Raw genomic sequence first — 18,542 nt, forward strand, 5'->3', positions numbered from 1 at the left:
TCAATCTATAGAATATTCAAGCTTTAGTTCAAACCATCATATTTATCATATGATTTTATTACATAATGTTTTATCCGAAAAAACTTTTTAAAACAATCACATAAATTATATTTTATATAAAAATTACAATATAAATAAAATAAATTTCAATTCGTGCTCTAGCACGGGTCTTAATGTAGTATAGATTATATCATTTGTTTGACGAAAAGAGACCACCCTACTTTGATTAATGGTATGAAATGTTTTTTGAATAGTGAATTTTACATATTGCTGATTGGTGGTGTTTGGTATAAGGATTTTCGATGAATTTTTTTTCTTTTTTTTTTTAATAAATAATTTGATTATATTCCATTTTTTTGTTTGAAGATGCTTTAGATTTCATCTTTCGATGAATTTGTTTCATCTTAAAGATCTAGCAACCAATTTTTGTGGAAACCTGAACTTTGTTTTAAAGTGATTTCTTTTGGTAATTAAGAATCCTGTCAACGAATTTTCACTCGTAATCTATCCATAGGACCATAGGAGATTAGTTTGTTAAACAAAATTTGGCGCGCAAACCATCCAATTGTATCATGCCTTTATTAGTTTTACTGATTTTGCATGAAATTATAGTTTACAAGTTTTCGGTTTTAGATTTTCAGTAGCATGAGTCTCTTATTCTTCGCCATAGTTCCACCACCCAGTTCAAGTGTTGATATTACATTTCTTTCCAGGTTAGAGATAACAATAAAAGAAGAAGGCATCGTCTCAAATGAATTGACCGGCACTTGACTGGGATCGCAAAGAAAGTTGAAAATCTCTAGTTTCAGTCTTTCTTAGCAATCCCATTCAATTTCCGTTTTGTCCATCAAAAGTGTTGTCTTCTTATTCTTTTGTGATCTCTAATCCAGAAAAAAAAAAATGCACCACTATAACTTCAATGGACGGTGAAATTATAATTATGTATGAGAGACCGGTGTTATTTCTATACTTATTTAAACAATGTTGTCAGAAGTTTAACCCTACTATCACGTGACATATTAAAAAAAAATATCATTACATTTTACTTAATTTAATAACTAGTAAAAGAAAAGCTTATAATAATTTATAAAATAATAAACAATATTTTCAAAATTATTTAATGAAATTATTTAACAGTTTTCATTTATTATTTCAGAAATCATAGAAAATAATAACAAAATATATAGAACAATTACAAAACTAAGATTAAATATATTCATCCCTAAATCGTTTAATAATGACATATATATTTTAAAACTAAGATACAATATTGCCTAAATATATATAATATTATATCTAACTTATTAAAAACAATTTTGCACTACACATCGACGCAGTGGCATCTTATTAAAATCTAAAAAATCACAAATATTATATTTTATTCAATATAGTATATAGAGCAAAAAAAGAAATAAATCAAAATTTCTAAGCACGACCGCTTCAATACGGGTTTTGTATTCTTTTCTGGATTTTACCAAATTTATATAATTCACGGATTTGAACATTGTATCATTTACCAAATACGGTTGAAATTAGAGTATGAAACTACGTAAATTAAATGTAAAAAAAATAGAAAATATATAGAATAAATCAAATAAAACATCTACTATTATTTTATAGCTAACAAATTATAGTAAAATCTATGCAAACATTTCTCCATGTTGTACAGCACAAGTAAATATCTAGTTTTCTATAAAAATTATGCCTTCAAAAAATACAAATGCCCCAAAGTCCAGTTTGTTCTACAAAACTAATTAAAGGTATTAGTACTATTAGATTAATTTTTTGTGGTTTTTGCTTTACTAATTTTAATTTATTTCCAATACTTACCACATGTCAACATATGATTGCACAATTGCAAAAGTGACCTGTGATTTGCAAGATAAAGGATAAGATTTCACAAGTGATTTGTGATTTGTAAGATAAAAAAAAAAAGATAAGACTACCTAATCACTTAAAAAAAAGATAAGACTACCAAACCAACACTGTTAGAAGTTTAAAGTTGAAAGTTGAAACTGAGAGACAACAAACCCTAATTCTGCCAGTGTCTTTGTCCCGTCAAAGTCCTCCGCCATCTCCGAAAATGGCATCACCTTCTTCGATGTCTCCTGCTACCGTCTCACGTATAGGGTTTGTTACTCTCTCTCTCTCTCTCTCTCTCTCTCTCTCTCTCTCTCTCTCTCAATTGTATTGGATTTGAGAAGTTCGATAGTGATGAGATTTTGTTGAATCCGAGATATTTTGGGGATCTTTTTGTGTGGTTGATGTTTATTTATTGTGTTGGTTGTATCAGTTCTTGAGATTAAAGACACCACCATATATGCCTAATATGAAACTGACTAATTGTTTTGTAGATCTAAGTCCCAGAATCCTAGTTTTGCGGACCTTCCATCAGAACTCCTAGATATAATAATGTCTCGTCTTGTTTTAGAAGACAACATTCGTGCATCTGCTGTTTGTAAGTCATGGTGTGAAGCTGCTGTACCTTTCCGTGTAGTGCAAAAACATCCTTGGCTTCTATGCTTTCGTAACCGTGGCAAGTTGGTTGAACTCCGCGATCCATTACAGTGGAATTTGTACACTTTGAGTTTGCCAGAGTTATCTGAGTCCACTGTGTATTACTCGAGAGATGGCTGGTTACTTATGGTTATGGATAAACAAGGATCGAAAGACGTGTTCTTCTTCAATCTGTTTTCACGGGAGGTCATAACCTTGCCAGAGTGTGAGCTGGCTTTTGATAAGATTGCTTTCTCTTGTCCTCCTACATCAGATAACTGTGTGGTGGTAGCGATAAGGTTCTTAGAAAACTCTGTCAAGATCAACACTTGCCATCCTGGAGATGTTAAGTGGGTTGCTCGTACATTCCCTTGTTATGGAACACTGATATATGGGCAGAGCAACCTTGTCTACCACAAGGATCGATTCTATTGCTTCAACACAGCAGGAGTTTTGTTTAACTTTCACCCATCTTCCGGTAAGTGGAGTCCTTTTTATGTTCGTAAACTCAATTGCCCGTATATTTACGATAGAGAGCGATATGGACGGAAGACGAAAACAGTTGCCTTGGCAGAGAAAGAAGGAGAGCTCTTTGTAATGTTTGCATGCATGAACGAGATGCCAATGGTTTATAAATTAGTCTCTTTGAGTTGGGAGGAGGTGAGGAAGACTACACTTCATGGCTTAACGATGTTTTTTGGTTTTCATAACTCTGAGTTGAGAACTAATCTCCCATCGATGAGGAGAAAAGTATATTTCTCAAGGTTGGGATACGATGGCCAACGTTGTGTTTCGTATTCATTCGATGAAAGCATGAACAATCCGGGCAATGAATTGCAGAGTTGTATGGAACTGTGTCGTCGTCAAATCATGTGGATCGATCCGCCTCCCAAGAATTCATTGGACCTTATGTTAAGCTCTTTGGATAACAATTGATAAGGTATTTTTCTTTTTTGTTTATTGTGCTAATGTGTAACTGAGAATTTGGGAGTTTCACTGTTGTGTAACTTGTGTTTGTTTGTGTTTACAGAACTGTTTCGGCTGTTGTATATGTCTACTCTTTCTACAGTTGACATCGAACTATTTCTGATTCTCCCTTTGTGATTGCCGATTGTTGAGAGAGACAACTTTGCAAGCCATAGATTTGTATCAGCGTTGCAACGCTCATTAGAAGAAATAGAGATTTGTGTATGAAATTTATATGTCGTTGCACTATAGTAAACATCGTGAAGAATAAGGGAATGTAATTTGATTGCAAACTTAATAAATTTAACTATTCTTCCATGTTTCGAATTAGCATAGTGAATATATATTATTATGAATCTGAACTGATAAGCATTCTTAAAAACAAAACACAGAATTAGTATTTAAGTATGTTCAAAAATACTTTTTGACGTCAGAATTTGAAGTTTTTTAAAATTAGTATTTAAGTATATTGGAATTATATTTTTTGATGTTTGAAGTTGAAGTTCTTTAAAATTTGATTTTATTTTTTCATAAGGTTAAGGTTAGACTAATTGTATTATCAATTCTAAATCTTCCAAATCTTACAAGTATTTTCCTTAGTACCTAAATATATTACTTCGACAATTTGACATAGATAGCAATTTAAACTATGGAAGTATTAACTTTAAAAGTAAATCTGGGAAACACCACCAGAGATTTTGTCAATTAATAAATCTGATATAAACAGATATAATAAAATATGTAAAGATGGTAAAACATGCAAAAGCTAAATAAAGAAGACATGTGACCACCATATCCTCTTTTACATATTTCTATGGTAGAAAGACAGACACTATCTAATTTGTGCTATATATTACAGTATGTTCCTCCCAAACTTTAAGTATATATGGGAAAATTATAAAAGTGGTTTCTACTAGTGAGTTTATAGTATACTAAATATAATAAGATTTCTTCCCAATCTGGATACACCTTCCACATTATAAATCTAAATGAAGAAAAAAAAATGAAATCGGATAAAGCACCGGTGATCAATCGCCTAATACAAATTAACTGGATGTATTCAAACTATGGTTTTGGAGAATTTTGTGAGATTTAGAAATGACTAATAAGTAGGAAACTGAAGACTAGTAGATGACTAGTAACATAAAATAACTAGTAGATGAAAAATATTCTTTTTTTTTATAATCCAAGATTCTTAACAAAAATGAGGTCTAATATAGGCCATGAATGGTAGTGGGTTTTAAAATAGTTTTTAGATTATGGTTTTTAGTTTTTGGTTTTTGATTTTTTAGTTTTTAGTTTTTACAATAAATAAAAAATGTCGTGAGTGTTTTCTTAAAATCTCTAATTATGTGGATTTTGGTTTCTATTAAGGATTGTAAAGAAAACTCAAAAACTAGTTTCTCTCTTCTTAAAATCTTGATTGGAGAAAAATGGATTTTTCAAAAACAAAATCCAAAAACTATTGTAGAATCTACTACCATAATTACATAGCAGTTAACTTGATCATATTATTACATGATCCAAGAAGTTTTGACTTTTACTTTTGGCTTAGACCAACTCTTATATCTCAAATTTTTATTTAAAATAGAATATTGTAACTCTAAAATAAAACATAGATTTTATTCAATGTATTACTCTATTTTTTAATCTAAAAAAGAGTTAGTATAAAAAAGGAGTCAAATATATAGCAATCCTATCATTTACTATATTTAAGAGTAAGATATATAGTAGGTTTGGATCAAATGTTATGTTAGTACATATCAACTTTTTTTGACTTGATATGTTGATTTTGCTATATGGTTGATAGAAGAAAAGAAGAGCCAAAAGTGTGACACTTTAACTCACTAGATATATCATGGTCAAATAATTGATAGTACTTAATTATAATACAACAATACAAAATAATATATTAAAATAATGGTAACCTTAGTCCAGTGGCTAATAGTAAGTCCAATTATAGAAAGCACTATCACATCAAAAATTGAGTCTCACTTCCTACTAATGTAGGATATTGACTAATAGGCATGCCTGTTGTGGTCCAAATATTGAAAAAAAAAACAAAAAAAATTTGTGAAAAATCTTTTACTTAGAAAAAAAAATATAAATGTTTGATGGAGAAAAAATAAATAATTAGAAAAAAACATATATTTTCTATAAAAAATTATGTCTTAAAAACATATAAAGGCCCGAGAGCCCACTTTGTTCCACAAAGCTAATTAATGGTGTTACTACTATTAGACTATTTTTGTTTTTTTTTTGTGTTTTTTTGCCTTACTAATTTTAATTTATTTTCAATAATTACCACATGTCAATAATTGCACAATTGCATAAGTGATGTGTGGTTTATAAGATAAAAGATAATCTTGCCACATGGAGATGTTATCTTATAATTTTATAAATGATTTGTGATTTGCAAGATAAAGGATAAGATTTCACAAGTGATTTATGATTTAAAAAAGATAAGACTATACCTAATCACTTAAATAGCCCCAAATCCAAAACAACACCGTTAGAAGTTGAAAGTTGAAACTGAGAGACAACAAACCCTAATTAAGGTCTTAAGGATGATGCCAATGTCGTTGTCCCGTCAAAGTCCTCCGCCATCTCCGAAAATGGCATCACCTTCTTCGATGTCTCCTGCCACCGTCTCACGTATAGTGTTTGTTACTCTCTCTCTCTCTTTCCCTCTCTCTCTCCCTCTCTCCCTCTCTCTCCCTCTCTCTCTCTCTCTCCCTCTCTCTCACAATTGTATTGGATTTGAGAAGTTTGATAGTGATTATTCTCTTATTGGCAAAATTAAATCGAATCTGAAATGAATCTAGTGTAACGTTTCTATGATATTAAAAGATTTTGTTGAATCCGAGATATTTCGGGTTGATCTTTTGTGTGGTTAATGTTTATTTATTGTGTTGGTTGTATCAGTTCTTGAGATTAAAGACACGACCATATATGCCTAATATGAAACTGATTAATTGTTTTGTAGATCAAAGTCCCTGAATTCGAGTTTTGCTGACCTTCCATCAGAACTCCTAGATATAATAATGTCTGGTCTCGTCTTGGAAGACAACATCCGTGCATCTGCGGTTTGTAAGTCATGGTGTGAAGCTGCTGTACCTGTCCGTGTAGTAGAAAAGCATCCTTGGCTTATGTGCTTTCGCAAACATGGCAAGTTGGTTGAACTCCGCGATCCATTACAGTGGAATTTGTACACTTTGAGTCTGCCAGAGTTAGCTGACTCCACTGTGGGTTACTCAAGAGATGGCTGGTTACTTATGGATAAAACTGGAACGAAAGAGGTGTTCTTCTTCAATCCGTATACTCGGGAGGTCATAACCTTGCCAGAGTGTGACCTGGATTTTTCTAAGATTGCGTTCTCTTGTCCTCCTACATCAGATAACTGTGTGGTGGTAGCGATAAGGTTTTCACATAACACTGTCAAGATCAACACTTGCCATCCAGGAGATGCTCAGTGGGTTACTGCTGAATTACCTTATGGAACACGGGCTTGTAAGCAGAGCAACCTTGTCTACCACAATGATCGATTCTATTGCATCAACACAGAAGGAGTTCTGTTTAACTTTCACCCATCTTGGCGTTTGTGGAGTCCTTTCTGTGTACATATACTCTCATGCCCGTATATCTATGATAGAGTGCAATATGGACGGAAGGCGAAAACAGTTTCCTTGGCAGAGAAGGAAGGAGAGCTCTATGTAATGTTTGCATGCATGAACGAGAAGCCAATGGTTTATAAACTAGTCTCTTTGATGTGGGATAGGGATGTTAAAAAGGGTTTATAAACCCAGCCCGGCCCGGCCGTGTACAAGCTCGGCCCTCCAAAAACCAATGTTGAATTTGAGCCCTACAAAACTAACACTAACGAGCCTAAACTCGGTCCAGCCCTGACCCCGCAATTATTATTTTGTTTTCTCTTCCTAAGCGTGTTATTTAATTATTGACGAGTTGAGTGATAAACTTTGTGGTGGTCGTGGAATCGAAGCCAGAGCCTTGGACTGTGTCTCTGCTATGCGATTATCTTCTCTGTTTTGGACTTCTTGAAGTTGAATCTAATAAGCCCTTAGATCTCAGACAAATTCCTTATTCGTTCCCCAATCTCTTCTTTGGATTCGTTCATCTTTCAATCCCTAGTTCCTCCATCACCTCAATTAGAGCGAATTGATTTCTACGAAGATCGTGTGAGTGAATTGATTTTGAGAGGTCCGTCAATGGTGCTTGGGAGTTGGGAGGAAGAAAAAAAATTGCCTAAAAAAAAACCTATACTAAAACATCATCGTTTTCTAAAATTTCAAATACAAGATTGAAGAAGAATAAAACAGGGCCAGCTCGAACTTTTGCACAACTCGGCCCTAGACGAGCTCGAAATATTAATAACAAAAATACAGGGTTACGAGTCCAAGATATTTAAACGAGCCGGGCCAACCCTGTAACTTTAAGCCCTTCTTAACATCCCTAATGTGGGAGGTGGTGAGTAGGACTACACTTGATAGCTTTACGATCTTTTTCGGTTTATATAACTCTGAGTTGAGAACTAATCTCCCATGGATGAGGAGCAAAGTTTATTTCTCAAGGTTCGGACGCGATCGCAATCGTGAACGTTGTGTATCCTACTCATTCAATGAAAACATGTGCAATCCGGGCGAGGAATGGAAGAGTTGGGTGGAACTGTGTCATCGTCAAATCCTATGGATCGATCCGCCTCCCAAAAATTTGTTGGACCTTATGTCTGTTAGCTCTTTGCATAACAGTTGAGAAGGTTTTTTTGTTTTGTTTTTATTGGGTGTTAGTGTGTAATTAACTGAGTATTTGAGAGTTTTACTGTTGTCTCTTTCTAATGTTGACATTGAACTATTTCTGATTCTCCCGTTGCGATTGCCGATTGTTTAGAGAGACAACTTTGCAAGCAATAGATTTGTATCAGCTTTTCAACGCTCATTAGAGGAAATAGAGATTTGCGTATATCTATGAAATTTATATGTCGTTGCACTATGGGTAAATTTCATAAAGAATAAGGGAATGTAATTTGATTGCAAACTTAATAAATTTAACTATTCTTCCATGTTTCGAATTAGCATAGTGAATATATATAATTATGAATCTGAACTGATAAGCATTCTTAAAAACAAAATACAAAATTAGTATCTAAGTATGTTCTTAAATACTTTTTTATGTCAGAATTTGAAGTTCTTTAAATTATATTGCAATTATATTTTTTGATGTTAGAAGTTGAAGTTCTTTAAAATTTTATTTTATTTTTTCAATGAAGGTTAAGGTTAGACTAATTGTATTATCCATTCTAAATCTTCCAAATCTTACAAGTATTTTCCTTAGTACCTAACCAGGGGCGGATCCAGAAAGAAATTTGAAGTGGGGCATAAATTATTTAATAATTAATATATTAAATTTCTATTATATAATATTAAATAAATATAACTTTCTATTTTCTTATATATTTAAAAATTATTTTATTTGGTTTAAAAATATATTCAATTGCACATTATATATATTTAAAAGAAAATTATATCTAAACATATATTATAGAAGGATTTTGTGCAGTATATTAACCTTTTACATCACCATTTTTTGCAACTTTATTCTCTAACTAGAAAAAGGTAAAAAAAATTCGAGAAATCAGAAATAATACACAATATTGATAAATAGTATATCAAATCGAAGGTCCAACGATGAAGGGTTCAAATCTACATTTAAAATATTAAAAACTAATATATATGATTGTAGAAATATTTAGAAGTTATATTATGTATTATTTTTGAATTCATATGATTAATTTTTGTACAATTAAAATCCTTTATTTAAATAGAGTTCAACTATATATATATTAGATAAATTAAATATATAAATGTAGTAAACAAATTAACTAGTTTTCCAATACTTTTTTAATTTAAATGTAAGTATAATTTAGAGTAGAAAAAAATATTAACATGTAAGTAGACATTACAAAAAGAAAATTGATTGTAGGAAAGTCAGGAATCGAACTCCTCACCAAAGAAGATGCATGGGACACCTAGGTAACAATTAAGCTGTGTAACTAAACTAACAAAGTGTATTAGATAATTTTTAACAAGTAGCATGGGGCACGTGCCCCACCCCATCACTACATAGATTCGCCCCTGTACCTAACTATATTACTTGGACAATTTGACATAGATAGCATTTTAAACTATGGAAGTATTAACTTTAAAAGTAAATCTGAGAAACACCACCAGAGTTTTGTCAAATAATAAATCTGATATAATAAAATATGTAAAGATGGTAAAACATGCAAAAGCTAAATAAAGAAGACATGTGACCACCATATTCCCTTTTACATATTTATATGGTAGAAAGACAGACACTAGCTAATTTGTACTATATATTACAGCATGTTCCTCCCAAACTTAAAGTATATATGGGAAAATTATAAAAGTGGTTTCTACTAGTGAATTTATAGTGTACTAAATATAATAAGATTTCCTCCCCAATCTAGATAAGCCTTCCACATTATAAATCTAAATGAGGAAAACAAATGAAATCGGATAAAGCACCGGTGGTCGATCGCCTAATACAAATTAATTATCTTTGTATACAACATCATGAATCTCTAATTTAATTTGGTAGTAACACTATTTTTATTTATCGTTTTCTGAAAAGGTTAAATTGAAGCAGTAGAAACAAACGAAAATTCATATTAATTTTTTTTAAAAATAAATAAATTATAATCTATGTGAATTCGTATTAAAAAAAACATTAAAAGAGGTGGTCCTTTGTAAACAATATCTCTAGGGAAAGTACAATACATATTGCTCGTCTAAATATATATATATAACACTCACGTACACACATAACCTCCACACACCAATGGAACTAAAGCTAACCCATCTCTGCTATTGCGTTCTACTTTTTCTTCCACTACTCTCCATATCCGCCATAGCCAAACCTCCATCATCACCAAACCCTAGCAACAACATCAACTTCATTGTATCCTCATGCCACGTAACTCGTTACCAAACCCTCTGCGTCAAATGCCTCGCCGCCTTCGCCAACAAAATCCGCCGCAACGAAAAACGGTTAGCTCAAACCGCTTTAGCGGTTACTCTAGTCCGTGTCCAGTCCACGACGATCTACGTATCGAAGCTAACTAAGGCCAGGAGAATCAAAAGGAGAGAGTACTTAGCCGTGAAGGATTGTGTTGAGAATCTTGGAGACGGCTTAGGGATGTTGGTTCAGTCGATGAGGGAGTTGAAGCAAGTGGGTCGATCCGGTCGTGGTCAGGACGAGTTCTTGTGGCGGCTAAGTAACGTTCAGACTTGGGTTAGTGCTGCCTTAACGGATGAGACAACGTGTCTTGATGGGTTCGATGGGGAGGTTATGGATGGTGCGGTGAAATCAGCGATTAGAAGACGAGTGGTTCATGTGGCTCGAGTTACTAGTAATGCCTTGGCTCTTGTAAACCGGTTTGCGGCTCGGCAGAAGTCATAGATAGATTCGTCTAATAAATTAATATTCTGTCTTTAATTAGGTTTTGTCATATCTTTCTGTTTTCTTCCTAGTGTCGTTATATTCTTCTTCCTCCACTTAATTTTTTTTGGTGATATGTGTAGTCTTGGGAATTTTTGTTGTTTTTGTGATAGTCTTGACTTGAGTAAAGATAACAAAAAAATGTGATTTGGGTTTGTGGGGAAAAAATTGTCACATTATTTGGTTGTACTCCTAGCCACATCTCAATATATTTACGACTTGTATTTTATTCTAATTTTTCATAAAAAAAAAAAAATTAAAATTGAGATTTCTGAAGTATATCATTCATTTGGTTTTAATGCCTCAAGTTGAATATATGATTATTATTTCTTTATATCCGTCCTCCTTAATTATACATTTATATACTGGTCCCGAAAACACTTCAAATGAACATATATTCGAAGGAATTATATATTCAACATACTATTGTAATTGTTCATACAATAATCTTTACCATTTTCAGCCAGTCGAATGAAACCACTAATGTTTCCTACAAACAAATAAGGTATCTTTCATCACATACATCCATTTTCTCTTACACACATTTAAAAATTGAGCATTTTAAAAGATTTGGGTCATGACAGTGCTTTTTACGTCTTTCCACGTATGTGTACGCTCCCTAGTGCTCTCTTTTAGTTTATTAAATAAACCCTTCGGATTTGTTTGGCTTTTGGAAAAGAATAAACAAAATTAGGTACAATCATGGAGGTAACAAATTAGGTTTTTTTCTGCCACATTTTCAAAACATGCTATTACGATATATAAATCTCTTTTCTTTTTCACCAAATTCTAAACCATGATACACTTAACATCGGTTTACGTTTAACAGATGCTCCACAATAGAGATGACAAAACCAAACCAAGTCAAATCGAAATAAGTGTTCTGATTTGTTTGTTCTTTTAACTTAAAAGATCTAAAGTGGTCTGGTGATCACTATAACGTGCAATGCACCTGAGGCCTGTCTAATTGACTTTATAGATTAAAGGGGCACATGAGTTAACATAAACTTTAACAATAAATTTCCTTTAACACAAGGTAAGAAGATTCTCTTGGAAATCCTAAAAAGTAACCATACAACATCAGGAGACACAAGAACTGACCAAAGCATGACCCAAACCAAACATACGACTCCGGTTTACCAATTTACCGGACCTGAACAATACCAGCGCTAACCAGCTTCTGAATCTTGTTCATTACCATTGGAATCTTCATATGTTCCTGTGCAGCTTTCGGATTCTCTTGGAAATCCACCAATACCTGCAAAATTCATGGAAGCAACATCATCAAACAAGTCGAGGATAGACACATCCTGTGAGTAAGAAAGGACACAATTTTCATCTTTGTTTATACCTGTCTCATCACTGGATCCGACAATATGTTCTGGACTTCTGGATCTTGCATTGCCTTGGCTTGTCTCTCCTTCAATTCATCTGGTGTCAGATCACCGCGGTTTGCTTTGTTTATCTGTTCCACACACCTGACAGAAACCATAGCAAACAACACTACTTATTAGTCCGATCTCCGTAAGCTTTTAACAACAGAGAGTGAGTGCAACACTCGCAAACCTTTTAACACCATCAAGCAACTCTTGGTTCTTAGCATCATGTTTCAGACCTTCTTGATATGTCTCCATGGCTTTGTCATATTCCTTCATGAAAAACTGAATAGCTCCTTTCCTGTTGTATCCTTTGGTGAAACTCGGGTCTAGCTCAATGCATTTTTCAGCATCTTTGAGTCCTTCTGGTAATGCTCCTAGCTTTGTGTAACAAGCAGCTCTGTTGCTGTATGCCTAAAGACCGAAAAAATATTTACTTTAGAGTCCATATTTTCTGGAATTATGTGCTTAGCACAACATGCAACATGCTCTTACCCTCACGTCGTTCGGGTTTCTTTTAATTGCTTCTGAATAATGCTTCACTGCCTCTGGATACTTCTGCTCTTTAAAGAATCCATTACCTGCATCAAAATTGAATTCGGCGGAGGAACGTCAAATACAAAACAGTTATATCAAATCAACAATTATATTATAACGCGTTGAGAGAGATAGTAGAATAGGATAAGTCAGTACCTTTCTCACGCTCTTCTTCTGCTATCTTAGGATCAAAGTACTCCTGCTGCTCCAGCTCCTTCTTGGCTTTCTCAGCATCGTTAAGTTTCTTCAAGGTATCCGGATTACGATGCTCTGTTAGAGCTTTCTGAAAAGTCTCGATCGCAGGTTCAAAGTCTTTTGAGCATTTCGCCATTTTCACCAGTGCAGATCCTTTCCTAGTTAGAGCTCTAGCTATCATCTTAAAGTCAGAACGAAGCTCTCTGCCTCTTTCAACAGCCTTGTCACAGTCCCCAATGCACTCATTGTACTGATACCCATGTAAAGAAATTCACATTTGAGAAAGGTAATAAAACATCACAATATGCATGTATGACCCAGATAAACCTACCGTTGATCAAACTAGACTAATGCAAGAACACATAGACCAATGGATGTGACTTAGACATTGACTTATTCAAGTAAGATTAATATAGCCCTTACTTCAGAACAAGTAAACAAACTCATATCTCCAACACCAAGAAGCAAATCAAAGTTATCAAAAGCAATCACGATGACATGAAAGTTAAATTCCTAGTTTCCTACCTCATCTAAAGGTAACCAGTAGCCAAGTATACGACTTTCAGAACAAGTGAACTCTCGAGTCCATTACGATCATCACAAATGTACTAACTAGTGACAAGCTATACCACACAAACAAGCTACTTAATCAACCCTAGATCTCCTCCTTAATCAAAAACCCCTAAAGGTTATAACTTTTAAGCCAAGTCTAGGAATTATCCAGAAGTCCACTCAATCACCAAAAAAACACAAAACTAAGCATTACATACAAGAAAACAAAGGAACTCGAAACCAATACCTTTCCCATCTCAAGATAAACAGCAGCACGATTCGTCAAATACGAAATATCCTCATCATCAAGCTCCATCGCCTTAGTATAACATTCAATAGCTCTCTCAAAATCCTTCTTCTTGTAAGCAGCATTCCCTTCTTCTTTCTCCTTCAACGCCTTCTCCTTCCTCTCCTTCTTCTCCCTCTCTTCCTCACTCAACTCCTCCATAGCTTCCGGTTCCTTCTCCGCCTCCTGTTCAGGCTCTTTCCTCAAATCATCAGCCTCCTTCATCTCAGTATCATCACCACTCGAACCACTCATCTTAACATTCAACAAAACCCCTAAAGCCTGCATAACCCTCTTATCCTTCATATACAAATTAAGATTATTAGGGTTCTTCTGAATCTCCTGCATCGTCTTGACAAAATCAGGCTGCTGCAAATAAACCCTAGTCCCAGGATCCGCCGTCAGTTTCGCCCACATCTCCGGTCCTTGAAACGCATCAACAAAAGGATTCGACTTCGCACCTCCTCGTGACCTCGTCGCATCAGCTAAACCCGATTTAAGCGCTTCGTTACTCGGATCAATCTCTAAACCTTTCTTATACGCATCAGCCGCTTCGTTAAACTGAGACAATCCGATATACGCAGCGCCTAATCTGCTGTAACCTTTAGACCAATCGGGTTTAAGCTCTACAGTCTTCTTCGCGTCTGATAAAGCTTCTTCGTAACGGTGGAGAGAAGCGTAGGAAGCGGATCGGTTCGAGTAGAGGACGTGATTGGCCGGAGCGAGATTGATCGCTTCTGTGAAGTGGGTGATCGCGGTGGCGTAATCGCCGGAGGAGAAGGCGGCGTTGCCTTTGGATTTCGCTTCTTCCGCCATTGAATTGAATTGAATTGGGTTTAGGTCTTATGAAAGTTTGGTTGATTGAATTGTTTGTTTGAATTTTCGAGATTTTGTGACAACGGTGAAAATTTTTAAAAAGAGAGGAGGAAGAAGAAGAAGGAACGAGAGAGTTCTCGAAATTTCGAATTTTTTTTATTTTGGTCTGTCGAGAATGTTCCGTTGTGGCTGGCCATGGGGCAAAAAGAAGTATAATTAAGATTACCGCTAGAGAGAGGGGTTGAACCTCTGACCTTGTGGTTAACAGCCACACGCTCTAACCAACTGAGCTACTCCAGCTATTTGATATTAAAGGCATTGGTTACATAAAATCATTAACTTTACTATCTACTCCTCAAATCTATTTGGATAATCTTCTAGTATGATTTAGAGACTCCCTCCCTCCCTATTCACAAAAGAAGAGTCTAACACTTTCAGTTTAAATGTTTGTTTTATTGGCTTTTTTTTTGTCATTTTTAATCACCATTTAACTTCTTTTTTTTTAATTAATCGAGCTTATCTAGACATGTACCCCTCTTTCATCTAATTGAGTTGTGAAACATGTAAAATATTGTAAAAAAAAATGTATAGTTTTGAGAAAGCTTTAATATGTAAGAAAGAATTTTAATCTTTTCAGAGAATTTAAATGGTGCATAATGTCGAATATCCTCTTATTATTAGATTGATGTGTTTGAGGTCTTAATTTAAAGAAAACCACCTCTTTTATTGCAAAGTCCAGATCTCTTTATGTGTTTTTCTACATAGTACACATACATTTCATAACGTGTTAGTCTTAAGCAAATGTTTAGTTATCTTCACAGAATTTGAATTTGAAGTACATTTTGGTTTATGCCTTTTAAGTTTTAATTATTTAATTTTTTTTTACAACATTAACCCCTAAAACAATTTCATAAATAACATTGCAGAGAAACTCAAATACTAAACTTTCTTAAATTGACCAACATTTGTTACATTTATTGCCATAAAATCTTACCAACATCTATACATTCCGATTTTTCCAAAAACAACTCTACCTATTAAAGTTTTAACCCATTAAATCTCTAAAATTATTTGTATGGATGCTAGAATCTCTCAAATTTAAATGATATACAACAGATTTTCCATAACAAAAGTTTACAATATCCATAATTATATTAACATTAATAAATTTCCTAAACCGAAAATCCAATTATAAAATGTCACATTAAATATGTTGAAAACCCCCATATTATTTGGTTTATTTTTTATTTTTTGAGGAATTACCAAAAAAAATAAAATTCTATTAATTATCATAAACTATATATATTGACATGGAAAAATTATAAACTATATAAGTATGCTAATTTGGTAAAACAATTAACATAATTAAACTTGATAAAAAAACTTATTTTGATTTTTTTTTTACGCAAAAATTTATTTTGATTTTGGTGAGACGGGTTGGCATTAATCCTATATAGGGAGTTAAGTGGAATTGTTTTTTTAAAAAACATTTTTAGATATGTACGAGGAGATAAATGTATTACTAGACTATACATATACCACACGGGTTAAAACCTTGAAAACACTACAAAAATCCTATACTATGAATACTTATATCAAATACCTGAAAAAAATTATATTTTTTAAATTAATAAAATAACAAATAAATACAATACAAATTTTAAATTTTTAAAATTAAAAATATTGTCATGCGGTGTACCGCGGGTTAAATCCTAGTGTTATTTCATTTGTTTTCGCACAACTTCAATTTAAAATTAGTAGTGGAGCCTTCTTCATATTTCAATTTAAAGTTTTGGCATATATCATTTCCATAAACCAACTTGGAAAAAATGCATTTAAGTAAATGTATATTATATCACATCTCCTTATAATGTTAAACCATTTAACAAGATTTAAGGTGTGTAGATTAGATTTGAACAACTTGAGTTAGTTTCCAAACATATGTTGATTAATTTAGTTTTAGTTTGGCTACCATACTAAAAGTTAGATTAAATCTCATTTTGGTTCTAACAAAAATTTCTATATATAAAAAATACAAGTGTTTCAAATAATTTATCATATATGTGAGACTTTGAAAATGTCATGTAACATGTGATATCAACTTATTTCAAACGTTTTTTATATACTTACACAGTCACTGAATAACAAAAATATAACATTCACCCCACTAGCAATTCTTTTAGAGATATGAGATTTTGAAAATTTTAGATTTTTGAGAGATTTGAGTGAATTTTTAGATTATTTGATGAAATTGTCTATTTTTTAATTTTAAGAAAAAGAAAATTAGCTTGGTGATTTGGTGAGATTGTAAATTAGTTTAAATGGTTTAACACAAATTTCAAGTTGAATAACATAGAATTCTAAAAAAAATTTAGAAAATCATCAATTGAATAACAAATGATTTTAAAAATACCATAAAATCTTCTAAAATGTCAAGTTCAATACCCTCATCTTGATCTAATTAGGAACATAGATTCGTTTCTGCAAATGATCAACACGATATAATGCATGTTACTTTGTGAGTTTGTACGATTTTGTTTCAGATTCGAATAATCAAAACGATTTATCTTTTTAAGAATTTTAGGTTTAAGATTGGTTTTATGTTTTATGATATGATTTGATACCACTAAATATACCCCTAGAGAAAAGTTCTACAAAAGATACTAATTTTTATAAATCTTATATACATTATAGGAATTTATGAAATCATGTATACATCTTATTTCATGTGTTATAAATTATAAAATTATAAATAGTTTAATTAGATGCTCTATAAAAAAATCAAAATTTTACAAATACTTATTGTGTAATATTTTAAAATTATAGAATTTGTTTTTCTATTGGTAAATAAAAATGTTTCTGAATTATTGTGTTGCCCAAGACAATCAACCAATCCAAAAATTATGTTTCTTCTCCTGCTCCTCCTTCGCTTTCCTCGATTCATCGTTCTTCTTCTTCATCCTAACAAACCAGCATGGTAGTACGCCTCCACCGACACAAGTAAGTGTGCCTCCTCCACCGAGAAACCCGTCCTTGCCATCCGGTTCATGATTGATATACCATCTAAGGATCAAGTCCTTAGTGAGTTAAGATAAGTCACTGAGGACCCGACTGAGAGTGTTGCAAGGAGGCAGAGAGTTATACTGGGTGAGGCTAGAAATTTAATGAGTCAAATGGCGGCATGAATTATTGAATATGTGGTGGTAACGGCCTCATAAAGTCTACCAGTGGAGGATGGACCGTTATCCGGAACACTTGCTACCCGCTTGACTATTAGTGAAGGAATACCTCCAGCTGGACAAACATCAAGCGTGCAATCATCAAGGGGGCGTGGTAGACCACCACTAGCAAAACCATCAACAAAAACAGTACAAAAATTACCAGGAATGAAAAGCCAAAAACGGAACCTAGTGCAGAGTTCCCCAAAGAAAACCAATGTGATTAGACAAACTCAAAGGTCAAAAGGCGAGTCCTCGAATCAAAATAGAAGTAAAACTGCAGATACTGAGATACATGAGGAGGAAACCTTGTTGGCCATGAACCGCAGAGCAAAACAGCGCAAGGCCATGGATCCAAAGATCTCCTTAATACCTGCAAGAAAGAAGAATACGGTGGATTTTCAGAATCTGTCAGCCCCTCTTCCTTAAGGGTGTTGAGCTGGAACTGTTGTGGGTTGAGGAATCCCATAACAGGCCAGCGCTTAAGGGAAATCAAGAAAATGATTTTCCCAGATATCTTATTCCTCATGGAGACAAAGAATACCTCTGAATTTATTCTCCAAC

At 33.4% G+C, this 18,542-nt stretch overlaps 4 protein-coding genes and 1 non-coding gene across 7 annotated transcripts; 3 read left to right on the plus strand and 2 right to left on the minus strand.

The window, feature by feature from the left end:
• The first annotated feature begins 1,973 nt into the window (after nucleotides 1-1,973).
• Nucleotides 1,974-3,782, plus strand: LOC109125961 (F-box protein At4g00893-like). Of its 2 annotated transcripts, XM_087463248.1 has the most exons (3): nucleotides 1,974-2,130; nucleotides 2,355-3,436; nucleotides 3,527-3,782. In XM_087463248.1, the coding sequence occupies exons 1-2, from the start codon at nucleotides 2,084-2,086 to the stop codon at nucleotides 3,430-3,432; spliced, it is 1,125 nt and encodes a 374-aa protein (XP_087319374.1). In that variant the 5' UTR covers nucleotides 1,974-2,083; the 3' UTR covers nucleotides 3,433-3,436; nucleotides 3,527-3,782. The 2 variants fall into 2 exon arrangements, with proteins under 2 accessions (XP_087319374.1, XP_087319375.1); XM_087463249.1 differs by having other exon boundaries at nucleotides 2,042-2,130; nucleotides 2,355-3,592.
• Nucleotides 3,783-5,973: 2,191 nt separating this feature from the next.
• On the plus strand, nucleotides 5,974-7,556 carry LOC147940308 (F-box protein At4g00893-like). Of its 2 annotated transcripts, none has more exons than XM_087463275.1 (2): nucleotides 5,974-6,117; nucleotides 6,449-7,556. In XM_087463275.1, the coding sequence occupies exon 2, from the start codon at nucleotides 6,507-6,509 to the stop codon at nucleotides 7,260-7,262; it is 756 nt and encodes a 251-aa protein (XP_087319401.1). In that variant the 5' UTR covers nucleotides 5,974-6,117; nucleotides 6,449-6,506; the 3' UTR covers nucleotides 7,263-7,556. The 2 variants fall into 2 exon arrangements, with proteins under 2 accessions (XP_087319401.1, XP_087319400.1); XM_087463274.1 differs by having other exon boundaries at nucleotides 5,980-6,124.
• A 2,622-nt stretch (nucleotides 7,557-10,178) lies between these two features.
• On the plus strand, nucleotides 10,179-11,101 carry LOC104707529 (pectinesterase inhibitor 9). Its single transcript, XM_010423902.3, has one exon. The coding sequence runs from the start codon at nucleotides 10,339-10,341 to the stop codon at nucleotides 10,957-10,959; it is 621 nt and encodes a 206-aa protein (XP_010422204.2). The 5' UTR covers nucleotides 10,179-10,338; the 3' UTR covers nucleotides 10,960-11,101.
• Nucleotides 11,102-11,958: 857 nt separating this feature from the next.
• On the minus strand, nucleotides 11,959-15,164 carry LOC104709697 (hsp70-Hsp90 organizing protein 3). The gene is made up of 6 exons (XM_087461995.1): nucleotides 13,906-15,164; nucleotides 13,068-13,356; nucleotides 12,870-12,955; nucleotides 12,565-12,788; nucleotides 12,350-12,476; nucleotides 11,959-12,256 (listed from the first exon to the last, which is right to left on the minus strand). Exons 1-6 carry the CDS (start codon nucleotides 14,758-14,760, stop codon nucleotides 12,143-12,145), a joined length of 1,695 nt encoding a protein of 564 aa, XP_087318121.1. The 5' UTR covers nucleotides 14,761-15,164; the 3' UTR covers nucleotides 11,959-12,142.
• Nucleotides 14,987-15,060, minus strand: TRNAN-GUU (transfer RNA asparagine (anticodon GUU)). The gene has a single exon. It is a non-coding gene; the product is annotated as a tRNA-Asn (tRNA).
• Nucleotides 15,165-18,542: the final 3,378 nt, after the last annotated feature.

This window comes from Camelina sativa, chromosome 8 (genome assembly GCF_030686135.1).
Source record: "Camelina sativa cultivar CO46 ecotype springtype chromosome 8, ASM3068613v1".
NCBI lineage: Eukaryota > Viridiplantae > Streptophyta > Magnoliopsida > Brassicales > Brassicaceae > Camelina > Camelina sativa.